This window comes from Lepisma saccharinum, chromosome 24 (genome assembly GCF_977018435.1).
Source record: "Lepisma saccharinum chromosome 24, izLepSacc3.1, whole genome shotgun sequence".
NCBI classification, from domain to species: Eukaryota; Metazoa; Arthropoda; class Insecta; order Zygentoma; family Lepismatidae; genus Lepisma; species Lepisma saccharinum.
The window spans coordinates 58,450,333-58,473,899 of NC_139252.1; the positions used below are offsets into that span (position 1 = coordinate 58,450,333).

The window sequence follows — 23,567 nt, forward strand, 5'->3', positions numbered from 1 at the left end:
ATTACGTTGACAAGTTCAATAAATTATAAGCAAAAAATTCTCAAACTTTGAGTGTGGGGACTTTTCAAACACTGTATAAACAGTGATTTATCAGCAGCTGGTCACATAACCCTTCAGTGTCACTAGCAGCACTTATCCAATCAATGTCAGCCCTGCAGTAGAGGCTAGTAGATGCTGGAATACCATGGTAAATAACGTTGTATGGGGATCATGATATATGCATTATGTAGTATGTGACATCTCACTGAGAAACAGGGTTGGTTCAGGTGGAGCCTCCATGATACTTATATACGGGCCTCACACCAGCTTCCGTGACATCACAGAATTAGTCAAGTATAGTCCATTTACAACATTCAACAAAGTGCACTGTAAGAGTATATTATTTAGTTTTCTGAGTGAATAGTCCTCTCTTATTTGTTCAGAACATTGCTTTCACCTGAAGAACATCTCAAATGTTACATGACATTAGACAATACGTAAATAATATTGACAATAGTAAAAAGCAATCTTTACCATTCTACATAATGTAGGCTACTCGTATTTTTCAAATTACCAGTGGATGAAAGGTGATATAGATAAAATTTCATCCTACATTTGGAACTTACTGTAAGTTCGTCAAGAATTATCATCGTTAGTATATAATTGCTATTAAATTGATGTGGAATAAAAACTTACTGTCCAAGTTATGTATGCAAGATAATACTGTAAACATTTATGTACAGAAGGTTGAGGAAAGGATTGTAAGATTGGAATTTCATATTAAATAAGCTTTCGAACTTTGGAAACTCAATTCCCGTGTTTAATTTACATAAATGTTTAATTTTCTAGAAATCTGGTATATATTTGGATACCCAAGTTCCCGTGGTTTGGTTGTAGTTAACATTTTTTAAAAATCATTTTTGCATTAAAATCTTACATGCAAGCAAAGATATAAAGTGTATAAATATTAATGCAACAAACGTATTAGCCTAACCTATTCACAATATCTAGATGCTAAGAACACTAATCTTAAATGATCTAACAGTAATTCAAGCCTATGAAAAGGGATTTACGATCACACGAAAAATGAAACTTGTTGAGAATATTAATGCAACATGCAAGCAACTTACTTTAATTAAGAAGTCCAAAGCAAAAAGCATGAGGACACAATAAACCTCATGCTCTATTCAGTGGCGGATTACCAAATAGGCCCACTAGGCACGTGCCTAGGGGCGGCAACTCTTGGGGGTGGTAAATCTTTTTTTCAGAATATCAAGAATAATAAAAGTGTCTTACGTACACAGTGACAATTTAGACCTATGAAACCAATATTTCAAATCAACGGTTTGCAACACTTTCGCTTCATATGAAAGAAACCTTGATGTATCAGATTTATGTGTTATCAAGAAATGTTTTGTCTGCTCTGCCTCCTTCAGGCGACAATCAATTTGTTTTTAACCCTTGCTGTGGCTTTTATCGCTTACAATACAATGCAAGCTGCCCAGCCTTTGTTGGTTTGTTTTTGTAAATACATACCACTCGCTCTTCCACTAAGCTTTTGTTAATGGCCAGGCAGGGAAGAAGACTGATTGCTTGAAACTCGCACCTGTAACAATGCCAGTCTTAAAAAAAAAATAAACACATAAACACTGCTGATAAGTGAGTGAGTGAGTGCAGCTTTCGCGTGAACAGCAACTAGTTTTTGTCTTACTGGAATCTCTGGCTGGTGCATTCAGTTTGTCGCTAGTGCGTTTGCGATTTGGTGTTTGTTTTTTTTTTTTTATGCAGCAGGCAGCATGAAGCGAACAAAGTTAAGTGGGGCGGCTTATCGTAAACTTGCAAACGCAAAGCGTGAAAGAGGAGCAACCTTACAGAAAAAGCTTGGTACAGTGGACACGTTTTTTAGGCGAAAGGAACAAGTGATTTCCGAAAGCAGTTCAAAAAGTGGAAGCCGAAGTGGAAGTGGCTACATCAAGTGAACTCTGTGAAACGCAAAATGTCGAAAATATTGTGGGTTTAGTGGAGGAAGAAAGTGCACCTTAGGTAGTGTCCCCTCAGTTCATAGGAGTTCCTGATTGTGACAGTGAGAGTGCAAATTTTGTTAGTTACGATCCTGCCGAGTGGTGTCTGAATGAGTCTACAATTGACATTCTTCTAAGACGTGGAATTAATCAGAATGCTGAAAACAATTTTTCTAAATGGCGAAGACTCATAGCAGGCAAGACAAGATTTTTAAATAATAGTGGTTTTTTCTCGTAAACTTGTAAATAGCGAATCAATTTGGCAGAATTATTTGGTATATTCGTGCAGCACTGGTGCCGTTTATTGTGCATCATGCAGGTTGTTGAAGGGCAAGACAAACATCGCAACTCACGGCATTTCAGACTGGAAAAGCATTTCAAATATTCTAGCATCACACGAAAAGTGGTGAGTGGTGAATTTAATTTAATTTCTCAATACATTACATAATTTTAGGTATAGCACAGAAAATGAATTGTTTGTTATCAGGGTGGCTACAAACAAGCAAAAATGAAATTCCCTGACTTTTCCAGGTTTTCCAGGACAAAATTTACATTTTTCCCTGACAATTACAAACTAAACTAAATCGATGTTTTTGTAAATTGAAATAATAAACTCATACAGATCCAGGCATGGATTTGTTAAGCACCAATATTATCTTCTATGAAATTGACTTAATTCCTCTATTCTCTATGATTTGAATTCAAACTGCAAAATAGTGAATTTGGAAAATTATTACAATTCACAAGCTAGGGAAGGATTGATTACGGAATTTTGTCATATGCAGTATGTTTAAAATAAAATACTTGATTATTTTTAAAGTTACGACTAAATGAGATAAGAGGGAAGAGTGAATGATTAAGAAATACAATTTGTAATTTATCAGTCTCCTTATCCATTCTCGGTATTATATGTTGATATTTCCACTGAAGTTTGGAACCCTCTGCTTGCAAGAACCATGAGTGCGGACTCATTTTTCAATGCATAAAGCTACTTCTCTCTTCTCTGTAAAGCAAACAACTTAACTCTTTCATATAAGTGAAACAATTGAATCGAACAAAATAAAGTGTCATATTTCCTTACTTCATCAATGGGATTTCTGCTTCAGTACAGTATATCCAAGTGAAGTACTGTGAAATTGACAACATGCAGTTATACCTTTAATGCTGACGAAAAGGGTATGTAGGTATTAGAAATTTAACGCAAGGAATTTATAGAATTGCATTGTATAGGTACATGATTTAGCTAACCACACATTAAAACAGGAACACACTAATAATAAAAGCTTCTGAAAGTTCATATACGAGGGGCATCCAATGGTGCCTATACGCAGTACTAGTTTTCGGAGGAAGAAGTGGCATGTAGCTGTAATCTGGTACAGTTGCAATGCAGCCGTTTTAGGACAGTTCTAGGTTAAAGATTGCAGCTATCATACAGTCTCCCACAGACTGCGATGTAGCCTATATTGCATGCTCAGAATTTGGCTCAGAGCCACCAGCAATTGTGTGAGGTGTGCAGATCGGATGTCGTGAATGATAGTATGGTCAGACGATGGTGCAGACAATTCACGGAAGGCCAATCGAATGTGCACAACCCCATACAGCTGAGTATACACGGGCCCTTTGCATAACTTCAGGTGAGAGATCTTGGACCACTCCCTGTACAGCCCTGCCCTTTATGTACCGACTTTCATCTCCTGGTTTAACTGAATAGGTTTCTGGCAGGGCAAGGATTTGACAGCTACACTGCGGTAGAGATAGTTCCAGTCTTTGTTTGTCAGACACATATACCATGGGCATACAAAATTTAGTGCCATGCTACGACAAATGCGAGAACAATGGTGGTGATTATGCCGAAAATTAAGTTAGGACTCACTGTTACTAATGCAATAAATTACTACTGATATTATTGTTTTATTTATGCCTAATCGGTAGGGACCTTAATATTTTGTTATTTTTTTTAAATTGGTGTATTTTCTTATTTTTTATTTTTTACTATACGGTGTTATTTTTCCCAAAATTCACATTTTCACTTTAGCGCATTTTCTGGAAAATAGCTGAAATTATACCTTCATGGTGTTTTTAAACTACTGTTTCAAATTGTAAGTCACATGGCTTACGCCTCTTCGTGAGAGTTTGATATATTGAAAGTTATTTTCCATACCCCTTTTTTAAAATTTTAAGGTAAGGATTTTAGATAATGGAATTTTCCCCGTATATACTGAAGGGTGCATAATGACCATAAGTGGCGACGCACCAAAAAATTAAAATCAATCAATCTCACGTGACAGATACCGATATATTATAGCACCAAAAATTGGCATTATCTTTTTTGACTTGTTACTGTTACGTTTCCCAAAATTCGCGTTTTTGTTTTAGAACATTTATCTGCCAAATATACCGAAACTTAATACTTCATTGTGCTTTTAAACTATTATTTTAAATTGTAGGTCACATGGTCTACGTATTTTCGTGACAGTTTCATATGTTGGAACAGATTTTTGAGGAAGTAAAAGTAAAGTGCTTCCCTGCACTTTTCCATGAAGGTGTATAGGGGTGTAGATTTAGGGTCCCACACTTTCTTGATCACGGCTGAAGGTGGGGGTGATGTGATCAGCACCACGCTCCTGGCTACCTTTATCCCTCAAAGTTTCCTCAAGGTACCAGCTTCATATGATGCTGGGCGGTCGCCGGAGCAGTTTGAATAGGTGGAAAACATCCCGGTTCTCCCCCGCAAGGGAACGACCCCGGGTCTCTCGCATAGTAGTCAGACGCCCTAAAGAGTGAACTCCATTATTACTCGCTCGACAAATGCCGATGGCGCGCACTTAGCTTGGTAATTCAAAACATATCTCGTGTGACAAATACGAAGATGTGGCTCCCGTGTGACGGTAGATACCCACTCGATCTCCTGTTAGAACCCTGCCACTTTGCTCTGTGATGCAAATGGTTTTGATAAAAGTTGAAAAAATCGTGGGAAATACATGATTTAATGTGTCTGTCGGAAATATTCCATGTTCGTTTAACTCTACAATTTACTCTTGAGTAAAATGTTGGAAAACTTGCATGTTCTATGTACACAAACATGGCCTAGAAAAGACAAGAATGTTGGATTTCATGGAATTTTACGCTGTTTTAGGACATTTCTTTAAAAAAAATCGTTAAAAACGCCAACAATTCGCATTTTATGCCAAATTCGCATTATTTCGATATTTCGAATGGGCGAAAAATGTGTCCAGACATCACTACACATAACTAACTAACTAACTCCCTAGCCTTCTTAAACCCGAAAGTCATGTCTGCCGCAACACAGGCCTTCCAACTGTCCCTATCTTGAGCAAGATCTATATACTCTTTTCCATTCCTACCTATTTCCCTTAGGTCCATATCAACGTTGTCCCTCCATCTTCGTCTTGGCCTTCCTACAGGTCTCTTACCATCAGGTTTCCCAACAACAATCCTGTAAACTCCTCTTTCCTCTCCCATTCGTGCCACATGGCCTGCCCACCTAAGTCTTCTTGATTTAATTATTCTAATAATATCTGGACATGAATACAAATTATGTAGTTCTAAATTATGTAACCTTCTGCACTCACCTGTCTCCTCATCCCTTTTAGGTACAAATATTTTCCTAAGGATCTTATTTTAAAAAATTCTAAATTTAAGTTCCTCTTTCAATGTAAGAGACCAAGTTTCACATCCATATAATACTACAGGCAAAATTACTGTTTTGTATATTTTAACTTTTTGTTTCTTAGATATTAAACGAGAAGACAAAAGTTTATGAAGAGAGAAGTAACATGCATTTCCTGAATTAAGCCTACTTTTTATTTCCTCTTTAATATAATTTTCATTTGTTAATATTACTCCTAAGTATTTGAATTTGGAAACTGGTTCAAACGAGTTGTTATCAATAATTAGATTTTTATTATTACCTAACACTTGGTTTCGGCCTGTAAGCATATATTTAGTTTTCTCTTTGTTAACTTCCAAACCTATCTCTTTGGCAGTTTTGAAAAATATTTTAGCATTATTCTTAATTGTATTCACATCATTCCCCAGTAAGTCTACATCATCTGCATATGCTAACAACTGAGTCACACCATTTAATTTTAGTCCTTCTTTAGTTTCGTTTACCTTCCTAACAGCATATTCTAAGGCAAAATTAAAGAGCAATGGAGATAATGCATCTCCTTGTTTTAACCCATCATGAATTGTAAATTTGTCAGACATATTAATACCCACACGAATTTTACTTTCTGTTTCACTGGTGCATATTTTTATCATACTAACAAGCTTCTTAGGTATTCCAAACTCTACTAATATATTATATAATTTATGTCTTTTGACCGAATCATATGCTTTTTTGAAATCAATGAATAGCTGATGGACATTTTGATTATATTCCCACTTATTTTCCAAGTGTCTGTCTGATGTGAAAAATTTGATCTGTAGTTGATCTGTTACGTTTAAATTCACATTGATAATCACCTATAATTTCACTAGCATATGGGGTTAGTCTTGTTAAAAGAATGTTAGATAATATTTTATATGTTGTTGAGAGTAGAGAAATTCCACGGTAATTATTGCTGTTCATTTTATCACCTTTTTTAAACACAGGAACAATTATGGATTCTTTCCACTTATGAGGGATTTCTTCTTTATTCCATATTAAACAAATTAATTTATGAATTTGACATATTAATGAATTTCCACCATATTTAATTAACTCAGCTGGTATTAAATCAATGCCAGGTGCTTTGTTATTCTTTAGCCTTTTAATAGCATCTTTAACTTCCGTCAAGTTAGGTTCTGCTGTGTGGACTTCATTTACATTTTCATCACTACACATTCCTAAACATAACTTCCCAGCAATTACCATTTTTCACGGTTTTGGCGTTTGCGAAAAATTAATGTCCCTACTAATTGGAAATTACTTTCTGGCCACCCCTCATATAAATAGTAGATGGAAAGTGAAAATTTAGCAGGGCTGGCAGAGAAAAGTCAATCCTTGAAGAAAGTGATTTGCTTTTATGATTGAATGAATCTAGTAAATATGATATTAAAATATTTACGTATTTATTATTAGTATTTTGTTTCATAATATTGGACATTAACCTTATCCTGTGAGACATTAATGACCATCTCTCACGAGTTTAAACAGACAGGACAAAGAGTGGCGTTAATTTCAATGCAATACTAGTGTTACAGTAAATTTGAGGTTGGGAGCATGCTCTTGCCAATTTTTAAAACGTTCACCATTGCAGATTTATGTTTAACTTTTTCGTGATAGTATTCAATATATATCCCGTTTGGTTGAATTCTTCTTGATATCTAAGAATATTGCAATGTCATTGTAAACGTATGTTAATTTGTGCGAAACCAGTAACGTCAGGATGATGAAAGAAGACCTTCGTAAGCACTGCTACATTAAATAAGGTGAAGTGAGCCAGAAGAGTAATAAAATTCCAGCAGCATATTTGCAGCCTAAAGCTATTCTTGTTTATGCATGCGATTTTTGTTGGATGTTGCAGTCCATGCAATTTCTGTCGCATGTTGTAGTGAGATACCTTGTCAGGTGACGATATTCAACAAAAATCGTATGTACCAATGGAACCTATTTGTTTCCACGTTCCTTCAGTTTGCCCAACAAAATGCCTTACTACGTGACAAGTCCCCTTACTACTCCCATATGGACAAGAAAAAAATATAATTCAATGCATTTTCCACGTAATATTTAGAGGCTTAACCTTTACTACCCCAATAATACCATATGGTATCATCAGAGTAAGGTCGTACTGGCCTGATGATACCACATGGTATAATTGTGCTGATTACGAAATGGATGTGCTTTTTGGATGTTCATACTCTGTTTGGGTGGAAACTCTTGACACAGGTCTGGAGCAAGCTTAGGAAATTCATATTGATTATCAACCTCCACCTTCTCCTCCCCTCTGCAACATATCCATGCTACATTTCCGAACAGAGTTTCACATTTTGGCTCATTATTCAATTTGTATGGCACCCAGAAACATGAAATATGTTTCAATCTCTTTGGAAATGTCCATTCTTTGAAAAGAATACTAAGATTTGCGCCTTCTCCCTAAAATAGCGGGAGAAGAGGGGGCAAACTTCAGATATTTATGTTTTTTCCATTAAAATTCGGGGGTCGCGCCACCCAAACCCCCCTTCCTCAGTTCGGCGTTCTGAATTGTACACGGTTGCATGCTCTGATGTTTTAGCTGCAAAACAAAACTTATCCGAAGTAGATTGCTCCCATAGTGCCCGAGTTATAACAATTGTCTGAGCAATATGCTAATTACCTATTTTTAGTAAAAAAAAACAGTGTTCACATTTTGGCTTATGACACCCAAGAACATGAAACATGTTTCATTCTCTTTGAAAACGTCCATTCTTTGAAGAGAATACTAAGCTTTGCGCCCTATCCCCAAAAAAGCGGGAGAAGAGGGGGCAAACTTCAGATTTTTATGTTTTCTTCATTGAAATTCGGGGTCGGGCTCCCCCAAACCCCCTTCCTCGGTCAGGCGTTCTGAATTGTACACGGTTGTATGCTGTGATGTTCTATCTGAAAAACAAAACTTATCTAAAGTAGATTGCTCCCATAGTGCCCGAGTTATAACAATTTACCTCCAAAAATGCAAATTACATATTTTTCGTAAAAAAAAATCACATTTTGGCTTATTATTCAACTTCTATGGCACCCAAGAACATGAAACATGTTACGTTCTCTTGAGAAATGTCCATTCTTTGAAAATAATAATAAAGTTCGCGCCCTCTACGCAAAATAGCGGGGGAAGTAGGGGCAAACTCCTTTTTTTTCCCATTGAAAATTGGGGGTCGTGCCCCCCAGCCCCTCTTCCTCGGTTCGGCGTTCTGAATTGTACACGGTTGCATGCTCTGGTGTTTTATATGAAAAACAAAACTTATCTGAAGTAGATTGTTCCTATAGTGCCCGAGTTATAACAATTTTCCTCCAAAAATGCAAGTTACATATTTTTCGTAAAAAAAATCACATTTTGGCTTATTATTCTACTTGTATGGCACCCAACAACATGAAACATGTTTCATTCCCTTGAGAAATGTCCATTCCTTGAAAAGAATACTAAAGTTCGCGCCTTGTTCCCAAAATAGTAGGAGAAGAGGGGGCAAACTTCAGATTTTTGTTTTCTCTATTTAAATTCGGGGGTCGAGCCCCCCAAACCCCCTTCCTCAGTCCGGCGTTCTGAATTGTACACGGTTGCATGCGCTTATGTTTTAGCTGCGAAACAAAACTTATCCGAAGTAGATTGCTCCCATAGTGCCAGAGATATAACAATTTTCTGTTCCCGTGCAGAATTCCATAACGATATCTTTAAATAAAAAAATTTAAAAAGTCAATGAAGACGAAATTCCCTGACATTTCCCTGACTTTTTTTGACACCTCAAATTCCCTGACTTTTCCCGGTTTTCCAGGTTTTCCAGGTCTGTCGCCACCCTGGTTATTGATTTTTATCCTTTGTTTTTTATTTCAGTATGTTCACTAATTTTTGTATTAGCCTGTAAAAATATTGCAAATAAGTTACTACTTTTCTTTTGAGAAGGGCGCACATTAAGTTTGTGCCTAGGGGCGGCGAGGAAGCTTAATCCGCCACTGGCTCTATTAGGAGATTATTGTTAAAAGAATATCATATTCTAAAGTCCTTATAATTATATACCTTATCGGTAAACAAGCTAGATAATGGTAAAAACCACGAGACAAGTTAGACAAGTCATTTTTCAGGATAAGACGTAAGTTTATATATATATCAGCGTGTGTTTCATTCATCCCTAACAACCACAATTTACTTCTAACTGTACCTGCACATGTACTGAAATCATGTCATGCAATATTTGCTGACATGTAAGTTGATAATTATATTTTCCCCCCTTGTGACATTTAGGATAGGTTGAGATAATATCTCACTCTCGTACTTTTCCACAGAGCATAAATGTAAATAAAGCAAATGTGTTACATGAAATCACAATGACTGACTATGCAAATGTACTAATCGTTACTCTTTACATAGTAAATTTTCACCTAGCAACTTGTCTACAGTTCCAATTACCTTAAATGTTGGTGACACAAGGTCATGTTTTATATAGTTCGCTAACTACATCGCGATAATCAAAAAAATCTTCCTGTTTTGTATAGAAATAACTGACAATAGGAAAATATAACAGCCATTACTGAGTACAAAGGTACAAAATTATCCACAATGTATTTGTGAAATAGGCTAGTACAAGTCGTAAAATTCTATTGATGTACATTACATTTCTTTCACGTCATGTATATCATCAAGCACATAATTCTTGTAAACTCGAACATCACATGAAGAAGGAAGTGAATATCCTCTATTGTCACTAGAAAGTAAATATGTTCACTACGTGACTCTTGCACTTTGAACTGCACAATTTCAGACAACGTATGAGTAATAATACAAACATATAAATAACGATCAACATTTTTTCATGTTAAATAAAGGAATATAATAGTTACATGGTTGGCATCCATGTACTTAATATTACCATTCAGCTATGTTCACAAATTCTTAAATATCATATACTTCGCACTGGTTGAACACAAACTTTTTTCCTAACATATAATTGAATGTTATACTACATACAAATGCATAAATTTACTTGTAACTGATCAGGATACAACTATGTTTAATTTGTGATAACAATTATTATTCTTACTCTGAAATAAATAGAATTACAAGAACTCTTTATAGCACAAATCGCTCATTCAAATACATGTGTTTCTCCAAAATGCACGACTAATCCTTTGACGTAATCATCCTTTTAGCATCACAGGTTGCAGCCCGTATACAGAGTATACATGAAGTATACGCATCTCGGAGGCCCCGGTCCAGGTGAGTCTATCACAGTTTTCCCACATGGGTTATCTTTCAGAAAAAAAAGTTTAAAAAAAAAACTAAAAAAAAAAAGAAGTGGACCTTTTTTTTTCAGAAAAAGCCTTGTCATGGGTGTTCTTTGTGAATGAATGTCCCTTCATCAATTTCATAACATTATCACTCATCCCCAGTCTTGCATTTAGCAAAAGTGGCAGAAAAGTGAAGTAAAATAAACCAAATCAATCTATAATGCAGTACAAGTCAGTGCAATTCTTCTCAAATCATGCTAAAAATGAATTGTTGACAGAAAGATTCACTTGGTTCATTTTTCAAACTTTATTTCACATCTGAGTGAAATCTCCCACGTGGATGAAGTAACTGAGAACACTTACTTGTAAAATCAGGGTTTCACTATACTTACTTTCTAACATTTATAATTTCTACAATAGTCAGGGATCAGTATAGGCATGAATCAGTACGAGTAAAGCATGAGTACTGCTTCAAAGTGGTGTCACTATAACAATAGCACATACAGTTTTTATAAGTACTCCAGTGGCGTATTTTCCATGTTACCACCTTTACCACTGGTAAACCAACTTTTCTCTTAATATTATTTTAATACATTTAGCTTTAATATATGGGTAATTGTTCATTATATATTATGCAAACTATTAAAAGAAGCTTCTGACGACTGGATTTCCTCCCTGATTGTAGGGATGGAGGATGAGGGTTTTGAAGTACCTTCTATCAATGAAGGCTCACTAAGGATAATTCAACATAAATGTGAAATGCATTAAACTGTTAAATATAAGAGACAGATCCACCTATAGAAATCCAACCGAAGAGAGTGAATATTTAAAAATGCATGGCTTGCGGGCGTCAGTTCCACCACTGCATACAGTGTTCGCAGAAGAACATTGCTTGTTCCTTCCTTCTTTCTGTACTGTGCTTGGTAGAAGCAGTGTTGCTACATGAAGGAATATTTCTCTTGGTGCAGGGAAATCTAGGTCCAATTAAAAAGGGAGATTTTATGAAAAATATAGAAATTGCCGCAAAATTTGAAGTTGTTTTTGTGTTTGTTGTTTTACTTGCATGCCTGTATTTGTGTTTTATTTCTATTACACCTTATTAATCTAGATGAGGTGCATAAGAAATATACACAATGATAAGAATTGTTGTGGTAAACCAGGTCAATTTTCAGAATATGCCACTGAAGTACTCGCTAGCATGGAAAGGAAGTCGAGTACTTACATTTGAGCCACATTTCCCTCACTCCCCCGGTAGCAGCTTCTGAGCAGCGTTCCCTTCTCGGCATCATACAGGTGCTTCTTAATGAATTTAGCTGCAGCTACTGCCCTCTTTATATAACTGGAATCGCCAAGAGCTTGCCCAGCTCTTGCAAAGCCAGATACCATCAAACCTGCAAGACAAAAAATTACCACTTGTACATATCCACACAGCACCTTCAATAGTATAATAATAATTTTTTCACCTACAATACATTACACAAAAGGTTGGTGACCTTATGATATTGCTTTCTAGCAAAGAGAAATGTCAAATTACAAATAAAATACTTTGATTAACATTTTCAAGGTTCGTGAACAAAAAAAGGTACTAGTAGGAAGGGGGCAGACTAAGCATACTCCATTGATATTGACCATTATTGGCAAATCTAGGACTACCATATCTAGATTCTTCTTAAAGGTTCGCATAACCACTTTTTCTAGATTCAAAATACAGGGTTTTCGTAAATGATTGTCAGGGTTACAAACAAGCACTGTATTTTACCTAATAAAGATAAATACATGCAATTTTTTGCAAAATGTTAGAAAACTCACCAAGTTTTTATGACAAAGTCACAAATGTTCCATGTGCTCGCCTCGCAATATGCTGCAGATATCTAAGCGATAGTCCATTTCCTGCCACAATCAGGATAACATATCATGTGTAACACTGTTGATGGAATTCTTGTGCATGTTTTCAATTCCTCAATGGTAGTGGCTAATGGAGGATAGTAAACGGTATCTTTTACGTATCCCCAGAGAAAAAAATCGCAAGGAGAAAGGTCAGGGGAACGAGACGGCCATGATAAAAAAATTCGTAGAACACTAATGTTGTCTTCGGAATTTTTAGTTACTTTAATCCAGCAGGTGGCCGCGGTGGCTCAGTCGGTAACGCGTCTGACTGCCATGCTCAAGGTCCCGGGTTCGATCCCCGGCCGGTTCAAATCCGGGAACTTTTCTAACGGTGGAAGCGGCCCCGGCGCCTACCCAGCGTCGAATAACATGGGTACCTGGGGGAAACCCTGGGGGGTAAAGGCGGTCAGGGGCGTGATGCTGATCACATCACCCCCACTCACGACCGGATCAAGAAAGTGTGGGGCGTTACCCCCACACCCCCTATACGCCTTCATGGCGTGGTGCTATGCACAGGGGAACACTTTACCTTTTTTTACCTTTTTTAATCCAGCAGGAATTGATTTCTTCGGGCTCAATAGATAGATTTCACGAAATCGCTCAACATCATGTTCCGACACTGATGGTGGGTGGACCACTGCATTTGCCTTTGCAAATGTAACCTTTTTCTTTGAACAGTGAATACCACCTTGTAATCGAATTGTCGCGCACGAAAATGTCTTTGCACAACTGTAACGGACCTCGTTGCATGATATTCAAGGACACAGAATGCCTTCTCACTAGTAATATCCGCCATTTTTGAAAACTGCCACCTAGCGGCAGAATCGGGAAACAGAGGTCTATTAAACAAATAAGGAATAAAACTTGTTGAGTTTCTCAACAATATCTTGCATTTGTGTTCACCGTGTCATTCACCCAGATCGATTACAACAATGAGGAAACCCCAATAATCATTTACGAAAACCCGGTAAAATATGGTCATTTTAAGTGGTCTTTATTTTATTTTTCATGTGATGTTTTGGCCTGGTTTCCCAGAACTTTCCCAGAACATGAGTGACTGGTAACAAAGTTGTGGTTATCTTGGCTTGAGAAAGTTCTGTAAAACCAGGACGAAACATCGAATTAAAAATAAAATAAAAACCACTTAATATAACTAGGACTACCAGATGTTCTCTTTCATCTGGCAATCTGTATAAGTGTTCATGGTTGGACTGGTCTTCAGTGGTTGGTGCATAACTTCTGGACCTGACAGTGCGAATCTTCCAGAGAGAGGCTTATGGTCGATGCTTTTTGTCACTTCTCTAAAACTGCAGAACTATCTCTGCATTACTCTCTCATTGGTCACCCTGTTGCTTGCACAGCACAAATTTCAGTTGCCGCTGCACATACACAAACACATTTTATGAATAATGATGCAACAAGACCTGTTTTTTCTTTAATGTATGTATTGCTTGCATTATACAATTATTTCTCATGTAGGTTACGGTTCTTACAAGCATTTAAACACATTTTTTGATGTAACGTTTTGGGAGAACACACACTCCCTTTATCAGGCATTTATTTTTAGATTAATTAATGTTACATTTATAACATTAAAAAAATAAACGTCTGCTGAAGGGAGCGTTTGTTCTCCCGAAACATTACATCAAAAAGTGTATCTAAATCTTGCAAGAACCATAAAGTACAAGAGATATAAGACCAGTATTGTAAATTTCTATCCATTTATATTTATATTGTAAAAGTTTAAAAAATGGGAATACAGAGTTCTGTGCTCGTAAATATAGTTTGCACTTTGCAACAGATTAATATTGGTATGATGTGCATGAGCTAAAGAATATTTCCATCAAGGGAAAAGATTCACCAAACCAGACATTATTTACGAGCAAGGTTGGCAAGATCATTCAATGTGTATTATATGCAAATTACTTCGCATAAAGAACAGGTTTCCTATGTCTGTGCAAAGATACTGTTTTTTTCTTAATTTATTTAAAAAATTAGCTAACTAAATAGATTGTATTTATATCTGTTTGGCGGTAACGCAGAGATAGGTAATTTACTCTCACAAAGTACATGCGTGACGAAGCCACCAGACAAATCAATCGTGAAGAAAATTTGCGCAGAAAAATGAAAAGTAAGCATGCCAGAGTAAAATAACTCAATACATTCAGATGAATTCAAATACGTAATTCAACAGCATGTAAAGTACATGTAAACCAATGAGAAGTTGGTTAAGAAGAAGCACTGAAGATTGTCTTTTAAACAAATATATATATATATATATATATATATATAAATCAAATAAGGTAAAAGGAAACACTCACCGGACAGTAGGAAAATTCAAAATTTTCGCTAATTTATAGCATCATCGGTGTGAGAAGAAACAGCCGGTTCCGTCTTCTGTTTCTTCTCACACCGATGATGCTATAAATTAGCGAAAATTTTGAATTTTCCTACTGTCCGGTGAGTGTTTCCTTTTACCTTATTTGATTTTTACTTAGCCCTTTTGGCCCTCCTTGCTTTTATCCATTATATATATATATATCCAATTTATATATATACGAGGTTTGGCTAGAAAAAAACCGGACTGATGCTATGAAATCTTTTATTCGGCATTTTGTACAACAGGAACTTTATCTCCTTCAAAGTACTCCCCTGCACGATCTGTACACCGCTCCATACGAATTTTCCATTGCTGGAAGCAGTGTTGCCAGTCATTTTCGGAGATCATGTTCATTACATCCGTCGCTTTTCTTTGCACAGCTTCTACTGTCTCAAATGTGGTTCCTTTTAGGGCGGACTTCACTCTGGGGAATAAAAAGAAGTCACAGGGAGCAAGGTCCGGCAAATACGGCGGATGTTCTAACACTGGGATGCCATATTTAGCCAAAAATGTCTTCACTGACAGGGCCGTATGGACAGGAGCATTGTCTTGGTGCAGAATCCATGACTTCCGTTGCCACAAATCAGGTCGTCGTCTTCTTACTCGCTCACGAAGGGTTTTCAGCACATTAATGTAATGATGTTGGTTTACAGTTTGACCCTCGGGTACCCAATGAATGTACACAATGCCTCGAATGTCGAAAAAGACAATCATCATGGCTTTGAATTTGGACTTGCTCATGCGAGCTTTCTTGTAACGTGGCGAACTCGGGGTCTTTCAATGCATTGATTGGCGCTTTGTGGCAGGGTCATACGTGAAAAACCACGATTCATCACAGGTTATCACTCTCTCTAAGAATGTAGGGTATGTTTCAATGTTCTTCAAAGTGTCCGTACAAATGTTCACTCGAGCTTCCTTCTGTTCCAATGTCAGGTTCCTTGGCACGAATTTTGAACACACTTTACTCATGTTCAAATTCTCGTGTAAAATTTGTCGAACACTTTCTTTGTCTATTCCTGTGATTTCAGCAACTGCTCTAATGGTCAATCGACGATCTTTTCGAATCACATCACTCACTTTTTGAATGTTTGTTTCCGTTTTCGACGTGCATGGTCGTCCTGAACGTGGGTTGTCTTGGATCATTTCCTGTCCTTCTTTAAACCGTTTAAACCACTCAAACACTTGTGTGCGTGATAAACACTCATCCCCGTACACAGATTTTAACATGTCGTACGCTTCTGTTGCGGATTTCCCCAGTTTGTAAAGGAACTTCATATTGACACGCTGTTCCATTTTAATACTCAGCATTTTTCCGACGGAGCACAGACGCACGTTCCGCTTTGTCCAAGTGCCACAGCGAAACTGAGAGGCCTGCACCCAGGGCAATTAGTCATTCTGTAGGCAGGGTATGGTAGTATAGAATCATGCATTGCTCAACCTTCGCGCATTCGTTGTTTGCCAATAGCAACATCAATCCAGTTTTTTTCTAGCCAAACCTCGTATATATTATTATTTGTTTGTTAGTGAGGATGTGTTTTACAACTTCTTAGTGAATAGTTAAAATAGTATATGGAGCTGTAAAAATACTATTGGTGTAAACTGCAGTCTGCATGTCGTAACAACTGTACTAAATTTTCTTTTAAAACAAAAGAATTTTTGCGAAATTAGACGGAAAACAATCTCTCTTCAAAAAAAAGAGAGATACGTCATGATGATCTTTGGCTCTTTCAATGATCTTCCCAGACAGCTTTCAAATAAAAGTTGTACAAGACGAGAGTACACGTCACTTAGAAGAACAATAATAAATTAAAGTCTATGCTGCATATCAATCTTATCTTATCTAGCAACTAGGTGGTCTTCAAAAGCAAACACAGTACAATCTCTAAGTAGCCAATTTCCGGATGCCTGTGCAGTTTTGGAGGAATTATGTGAGTCAACCAAAACAGTTACACGGTGCCAAATGCCTGCTACACAGCCTTAAGAAGCTTAACTTTCTTGTGTTCTTATTCTGCTGGGCTGATATCCTTCGAGCTATTAACGACGTTAACCCACAGCTACAAGAAAAGTCTGTTACAATAGATATAGGGGTTAGTCACTTACAGGGACTGCAAAGCTTTCTGTCTGCCAATCGGGAAACAATTGTGACTAACGCTATTGAGAAAAGCAAACAGATCTGCGATGACATGAACATTGCAAGTAAAGAACAGCATCAAAAAAGAAAACCAAGGTTTTCGATGAAGTTGCAGAAGATGAAAGTGTAGCCTTAAATGAAGAACAAAAAATTAGGAAGAGCTTGTTTTGTGCATTGGATTCAATTTTGTCACAAATAGGCGATCGATTCAAGCTAATGAAAGGAGTTTTGGAGGATTTTTCTGTAATTATTCCAAGCAATATGGCAGTTATGTCAGATGAAACGCTGAGAAAGGGAGTCTTTGATCTGGCTTTATTATACCCCGAGGATATCAACAGAAGTGAATTACTTCATGAACTGTTGTTCTTTAAACATCATTCGCAAGCATTTTTAAAAGACTTTTACTTGGAATGCTTGTCAGAATTGTCACCACTTGCTGCTGATTCATTCATTCATAAAATATCATGTATTGAGTTGTACCCAAATTTTGTCACTGCATTGAAACTATTCTTAAATCTACCTTCGTCTGTTGCATCTTGTGAAAGGAGTTTTAGTAAGATAAGGCTTATAAAGAATTACTTGCGTTCTTCCTTGAGTCAAGAAAAGCTGACTAACCTGGCTATTTTGTCTGTTGAGAAGTACAGAGTTCAATGACTTTGCTGCTCGAAAGGCAATAAGAGTGAAACTGTAGCTAGTACGTTCGCACAGGAGAATTGTCAAATAACCATGTACTGATTGTAGTTCTCAATAAGTTTTTATTGTTGTTGATTTCAGCTGATCAGTATAACATTTTGCAGTGTAAATAGGTTTTACTTTATAAACATTACATTAATACTGAATGATTTTAGCTACTTTGTACAATGGCTTTGCAGGGTATTTGAATCTTTCTTACAGATTTTTCTGCAGCCTAAGAAATACCTTCTGTCAAAAAAGTACCGGGAATTTGTAATTTAAAAGACCCGCGCTAATGATTTAAATCTTTTTTTTTCGAAAGTTGGTAGCACTGTACTTAATTACTATGCCAAACAACTTTTCTAACGGTGGAAGCGGCCCCGGCGCACACCCAGCGTCGAATAACATGGGTACCTGGGGGAAACCCTGGGAGGTAAAGGCGGTCAGGGCCATGATGCTGATCACATCACCCCCATTCACGACCGGATCAAGAAAGTGTGGAGCGTTACCCCCACACCCCCTATACGCCTTCATGACGTGGTGCTATGCACAGGGGAACACTTTACCTTTTTTTTTTGCCAAACATGAGTGTGAACTGTCAACCAGTTTGTTTACAACAGCTGGTTGAATCAGTCCACTTCAGTAGTGCATCACGATTTTTACAATGAATGAAAGTACTGAACAAAGAGTTTGCCTTAAATTTTGTGTTGTGAACGGAATTTCGTGTGCTGACTCACTAAAAATGTTAGAAAAGACTTATGGTGAATCACTTTTATCAAAAACACGGGCTTACAAGTGGTACAAAGCATTCAAGGAGGGCCACGAGATCGTCGAAGACATGCCTCCTTCTGGACGACCTTCGACCTCTTCAACCGATGAAAACATCGAAAAAGTGAAGGAAATTGTGCTCGATAATCGCCATTCCAGCTTAAGAGAGATAGCTGGTGACCTTAACATCTCTCACGAGTCTGTTCGTTCGATTTTGGTGAATATTTTGGGCATGAGACACGTCGACACACGGTTTGTTCCAAAAGAGCTGAATTTTCTTCAAAAACAGTACCGTGAGGAGGTCTCTTTAGACATGCTGGATCGTGCCAATTCTGATCCCACATTCATGGAATGCATCATAACTGGTGACGAGACATGGGTCTACGAGTTTGACATGCAAACAAGTCAACAGTCATCAGAATGGAGGACAAAAGACGAGCCGAAACCGAAAAAACCACGTCAAAGTCGCTCAAAAATCAAGGTGATGCTCATTGTTTTCTTCGATATTCGTGGTTTGGTGCATCATGAATTTGTTCCAGAGGGACAAATGGTCAATAAAGAATACTATTTGGCCGTATTGAAGAGTTTGTGGAGAAAATCCGTCAGAAACGGCCAAATTTGTGGAAGAACAATTCGTGGATTTTACATGACGATAATGTGCCATCGCATAGAGCGACAGTTCTAACCAAATTTAAGGCCAAAAACACAATAAATACAATCGATCAACCACCATATTCACCAGATCTGGCCCCGTGTGACTTCCTTATGTTCCCGAAACTAAAATTGCCACTCCGGGGTACCTGTTTTGACTCGATTGAAGCCATAAAACAAAATTCATGGAAGAAGCTGAAGGCCATACCGGAAAGCACCTATAAAAAGTGTTTCCAAGACTTTAAAAAATGCTGGCAAATGTGTGTTGCATCAAATGGGGCGACAAAATAAATATTGATGAATAAATGAAAATTGTGCATTTTATTTAACAATTCCTGGTACTTTTTTGACAGAATATATATATGCTATTCATATGGTAATTTTTTTTGCATGGATTAGTTTCATTTCTAAGATTTTTTATCATTGCACACCAAGAGGTCAATAATGATCCTTGATTCGGAAGAATATGTGTATACGTACAAACAACTCGATAGTTGTAATTGCTACAATTACATACAATTGCTACAATTATTAGCATAAATGAAACGTCAATTTGAATGAACGACATTATTTAAGTAAGACACAACAACAAATGAAGGGTTTACTAAAAGGCAAAACTCCTTGAATCACATGCGAAAATCCATATGATGCTGTGCTAGACTGTTCATTGAGACATGCCACGCTGAATGTTCCCAATGTCAATAATTTAACCATGATTTTCATCAGTGGTGTGGAAATGTTATCAACAAAAGCAGAAAACTACAGATATACAGTAAAAACTGCACATCCCGGAACCTCTATAAGAAGGAAACCTGTAAATATGGAAAAAAGTCCCCAGAACGGACCGATTTTATACCTGAAAATGACCTGCTTAAGGCGGAAACAGAACACCATTTAAAGACCAACGAGATGTTCTTATTCTCAGTAAGACGGATATTTCTTCCTTTATTTTTTTCGCTTGCAAGAAAACAATGCAATACTGTAAGTGGAACACGCCTCTGTTGCCACTCGCTTATCAGTAACATTGTCGATATGAAAGAATGCGCTACAATACTCATAGCTGTTACGATTCCGTTTCTTCCTTTCATCTCTTACCCTCTTTCTCCACCTTTCTTTGTCTATTTCTCCTCTGTTCTTTCGTCATCTTTCTATTTTTCTTGTTATCTCTCTTTGATTCTTTCTTTTTTCTTCACTTATCTCAATCTTTCTTCACCTCTCTTATTCCATCTTTCAATCTTTCTCTTTCCCTCTATGCACATCGCGCTACGATGCCAGGGGTCCCAGGTTCAAAAAGATAAATAAGTACAACTATACTTTCTTACAATACTGTAAAAAGTGTACCAACATGTTGTGTAGTTACATAATTGTAATCTCTGCTATGCTTATTGCGACTGTATCGCATTTTTATTCATGTACGTACATGCATTAGTACTCTGCTATTGGTTTGAGCTGGTGTTTTAAGTCCACTTTATGAACAGTAAGGCTAATCGGGACTGGGCCTACGGTTTAAAGTGGGATCCGAACCACTTGTGCCTCCACCGGGTATGCATTAGTACTCTACATTATAAGTAATGCAAAATGTAAATCTGTCTTTCCATTATTTCCTGCAGTGCTCTATACTGTATTTAAAGTCAACCCTGTATAAGAAGGAAAACTGTTAAGACGGAAAATTTTTCTCAGAACCATCATGTTCCGGGATAGACAGGTTTTACTGTATTAAGAATTCTTTAAGCTGCAGTGAGAGGAAGGAGAAGAATATGTTTTTTATCTGTCTCTATTTGTTCTTGTTTTAACCTGATGATGCACAAATGTAATGCGAAACATCATTATAGTGTGTGATGCGCTTGTCCAGTGAATGTTTTTATTTTGTCGACTTTACACAATTTTCAAGGTAAAAACATTTTGGTGGTTATGTCTTCTTAAAAATATGGTTTTCGCCTTGAACTGCACATAGGGATGTACCACACATTCTCGGTCTTGGCCATACATGGATGATGTGATCAGCACAATGCTTTGGCTTCCCCTCGCCACACACCCACCCATGTATACATTGACTAGAATGAATGAACGAGTTATAAGTTTTGGGTGCCTCAGCATGTACGGCCATTTCGCACCCTTCTAAGTACACAAGGAAATATCCCCTCATCTAAAAACCATACCTACATGTTAGAAAAGGGGTGCAAAGAGTCCCTTGAGAAAGGTTAAAAGTGCAAGGTTGTAGAGACTGGCATAGGTTATACAGAACACATTATAAAAGGTAAAGATAGTCCGAAAACTTCCTCAGAAATATTATAAAACGCTCGCTATTCTCAAAAAGATAAAAACATTTGTTAACACACTGTCATCATCTCCCAACATGGATGGTAAATAGTTGGGTCCCAGGGCTGCCCTATACAGGGACACTGTTGGGAAAATTTCCACCCTAGATCACACACAGTGGGAATCGAACCTGGGTCTCCTACGTAACAGCCAGACTCCCTACCAACTGGATCATCACAGCTCAGGAACCTTTCAGTAGCAATCAAAATAAAAATAAAAAATCCTCACACTATCAAGAAGAACCATGCTTAACTAAAGAAAACACATACATAAAAGGGAAAACGTGACGTGACGATTGTATTTCAATCACAAGGAGACACTTTGGTAAATGTATTCCTACAGAGAACAAGGAACCAGTGTTCATGTGCAGTACCTGAGAACAACTTGTGGGGTTTGGTGGGGTTATTGTGAAAGATAAGTCACATTTTTGGGGGGTTTCTGTGAAAGATACATTACATCTTATACATAGAATGATGTTTTATTAGGTTCAGCAACGTACGGTGTGCACGATGGGATGGTGGAGGAAACTACAAGAACAACTGCAGTCCGCATTGTGTGCTACCGGGTACGAAGTTGCAATGTGAAATTGTGCACAGTAGTGCAATGTGCACCACACAAGAGAAAGTTGCTTGTGTCCTATGATGGGCAGCACAAAAATCTGTTTCTGGTGTTAAAAATGGCATTTTAGATGCCAGTATCAAAAGGATTCATTGCAGGACAGCAATATCCATCGATGATTTGTGCAATTCCAAGTGGAAAGAATTTGACAGTCCTGCATTCGGAGTCCACAAAAATTACTTCAAGCCGAATTTGGGGCTAAGAACATATCTTAGACTCTCCAAAACTCAATATGTGGAGTGGTCTCATGCATAATAAGATTTTCAAGCACTATTTTCTACTAACCATCAACAGCGTGGAATACCTCGATATGCTGGAGAAATATTAATTCCCTCAGATCAACAAAATGGAAACTCTCAAGTTTAAGGTCATCTTTCAACAAGATGAAGCACCACCTCAATTTGAAGCTCATGTGCAACGTGTGTTAGGTTTTCACTTTCCAGAGAGATGAATTGCAAGTGGCCCCAGAAGTCCAGAAGTTATTCCATTAGACATTTAACTGTGGAACCATGTCAAAGACCATGGTTTACAGTGGAAAAGAAAAAAAGAACAATTTGGCCAATCTAAAAAGAAAGAATCAAAACAGCAATTGACAGTGTGTTAAATATCCAATATCGCCCGAACGGATTTCTTCAAATTTACAGGAGAAACTACTTAACTGAAATCAGTTTCTGTAGCATTGTCGAAGTTCTTGGAGGTATTTTCTTACACGGAAACTGAAAACTTCACCATAGAATGCTGCAGAACAAAAAATAATCACTTGTTATGTAAGGAACTTGCATTTTCTATAACATTATGCCGTTGTTTCCTTTATGTATGCAGATGGTACGAGTGTCGAAAGTCACGTGGTCTCGCCAGTGTTTCCAAACGTGCCTTTTTTTACGAGAATTTTCTTTTAACTATGCTTACCTAACCTAACCCAACCTAACCTAACCTTGCCGGAAATGGTCCATGGGGCTATCATGAATGGTTTTTGGAGCTATCCGTCAATGGTTTTTGGGGCTATCGTGAATGGTTTTGGGGCTATCCATCAATGGTTCGTGGGGCTATCCGTCAATGGTTTGTGATGACATTATGAACACGAAAGTAGGTATTTTTCGGTTAAGAACACTGCATACCCACTCCAAATCGACAAAACACAAGCACAACGCGCGATGATCCATGACAAGTGCACGCCATATTGTCTGCTACCCAAGCAGAACAAGGAAGACAAATAATGAC

The 23,567-nt window shown here is 37.4% G+C and overlaps 1 protein-coding gene across 2 annotated transcripts in view; it reads right to left on the reverse strand.

Moving 5' to 3' along the window:
* Positions 1 to 23,567, reverse strand: part of LOC145978227 (spermatogenesis-associated protein 20) — a 161,122-nt gene that overhangs the window by 87,028 nt on the left and 50,527 nt on the right. For both annotated transcript variants that reach the window (XM_083110699.1, XM_083110700.1), the window contains exon 9: positions 12,143 to 12,311. In XM_083110699.1, the coding sequence (XP_082966825.1) occupies positions 12,143 to 12,311 (169 nt within the window). The remainder of the gene's footprint in view (positions 1 to 12,142; positions 12,312 to 23,567) is intronic.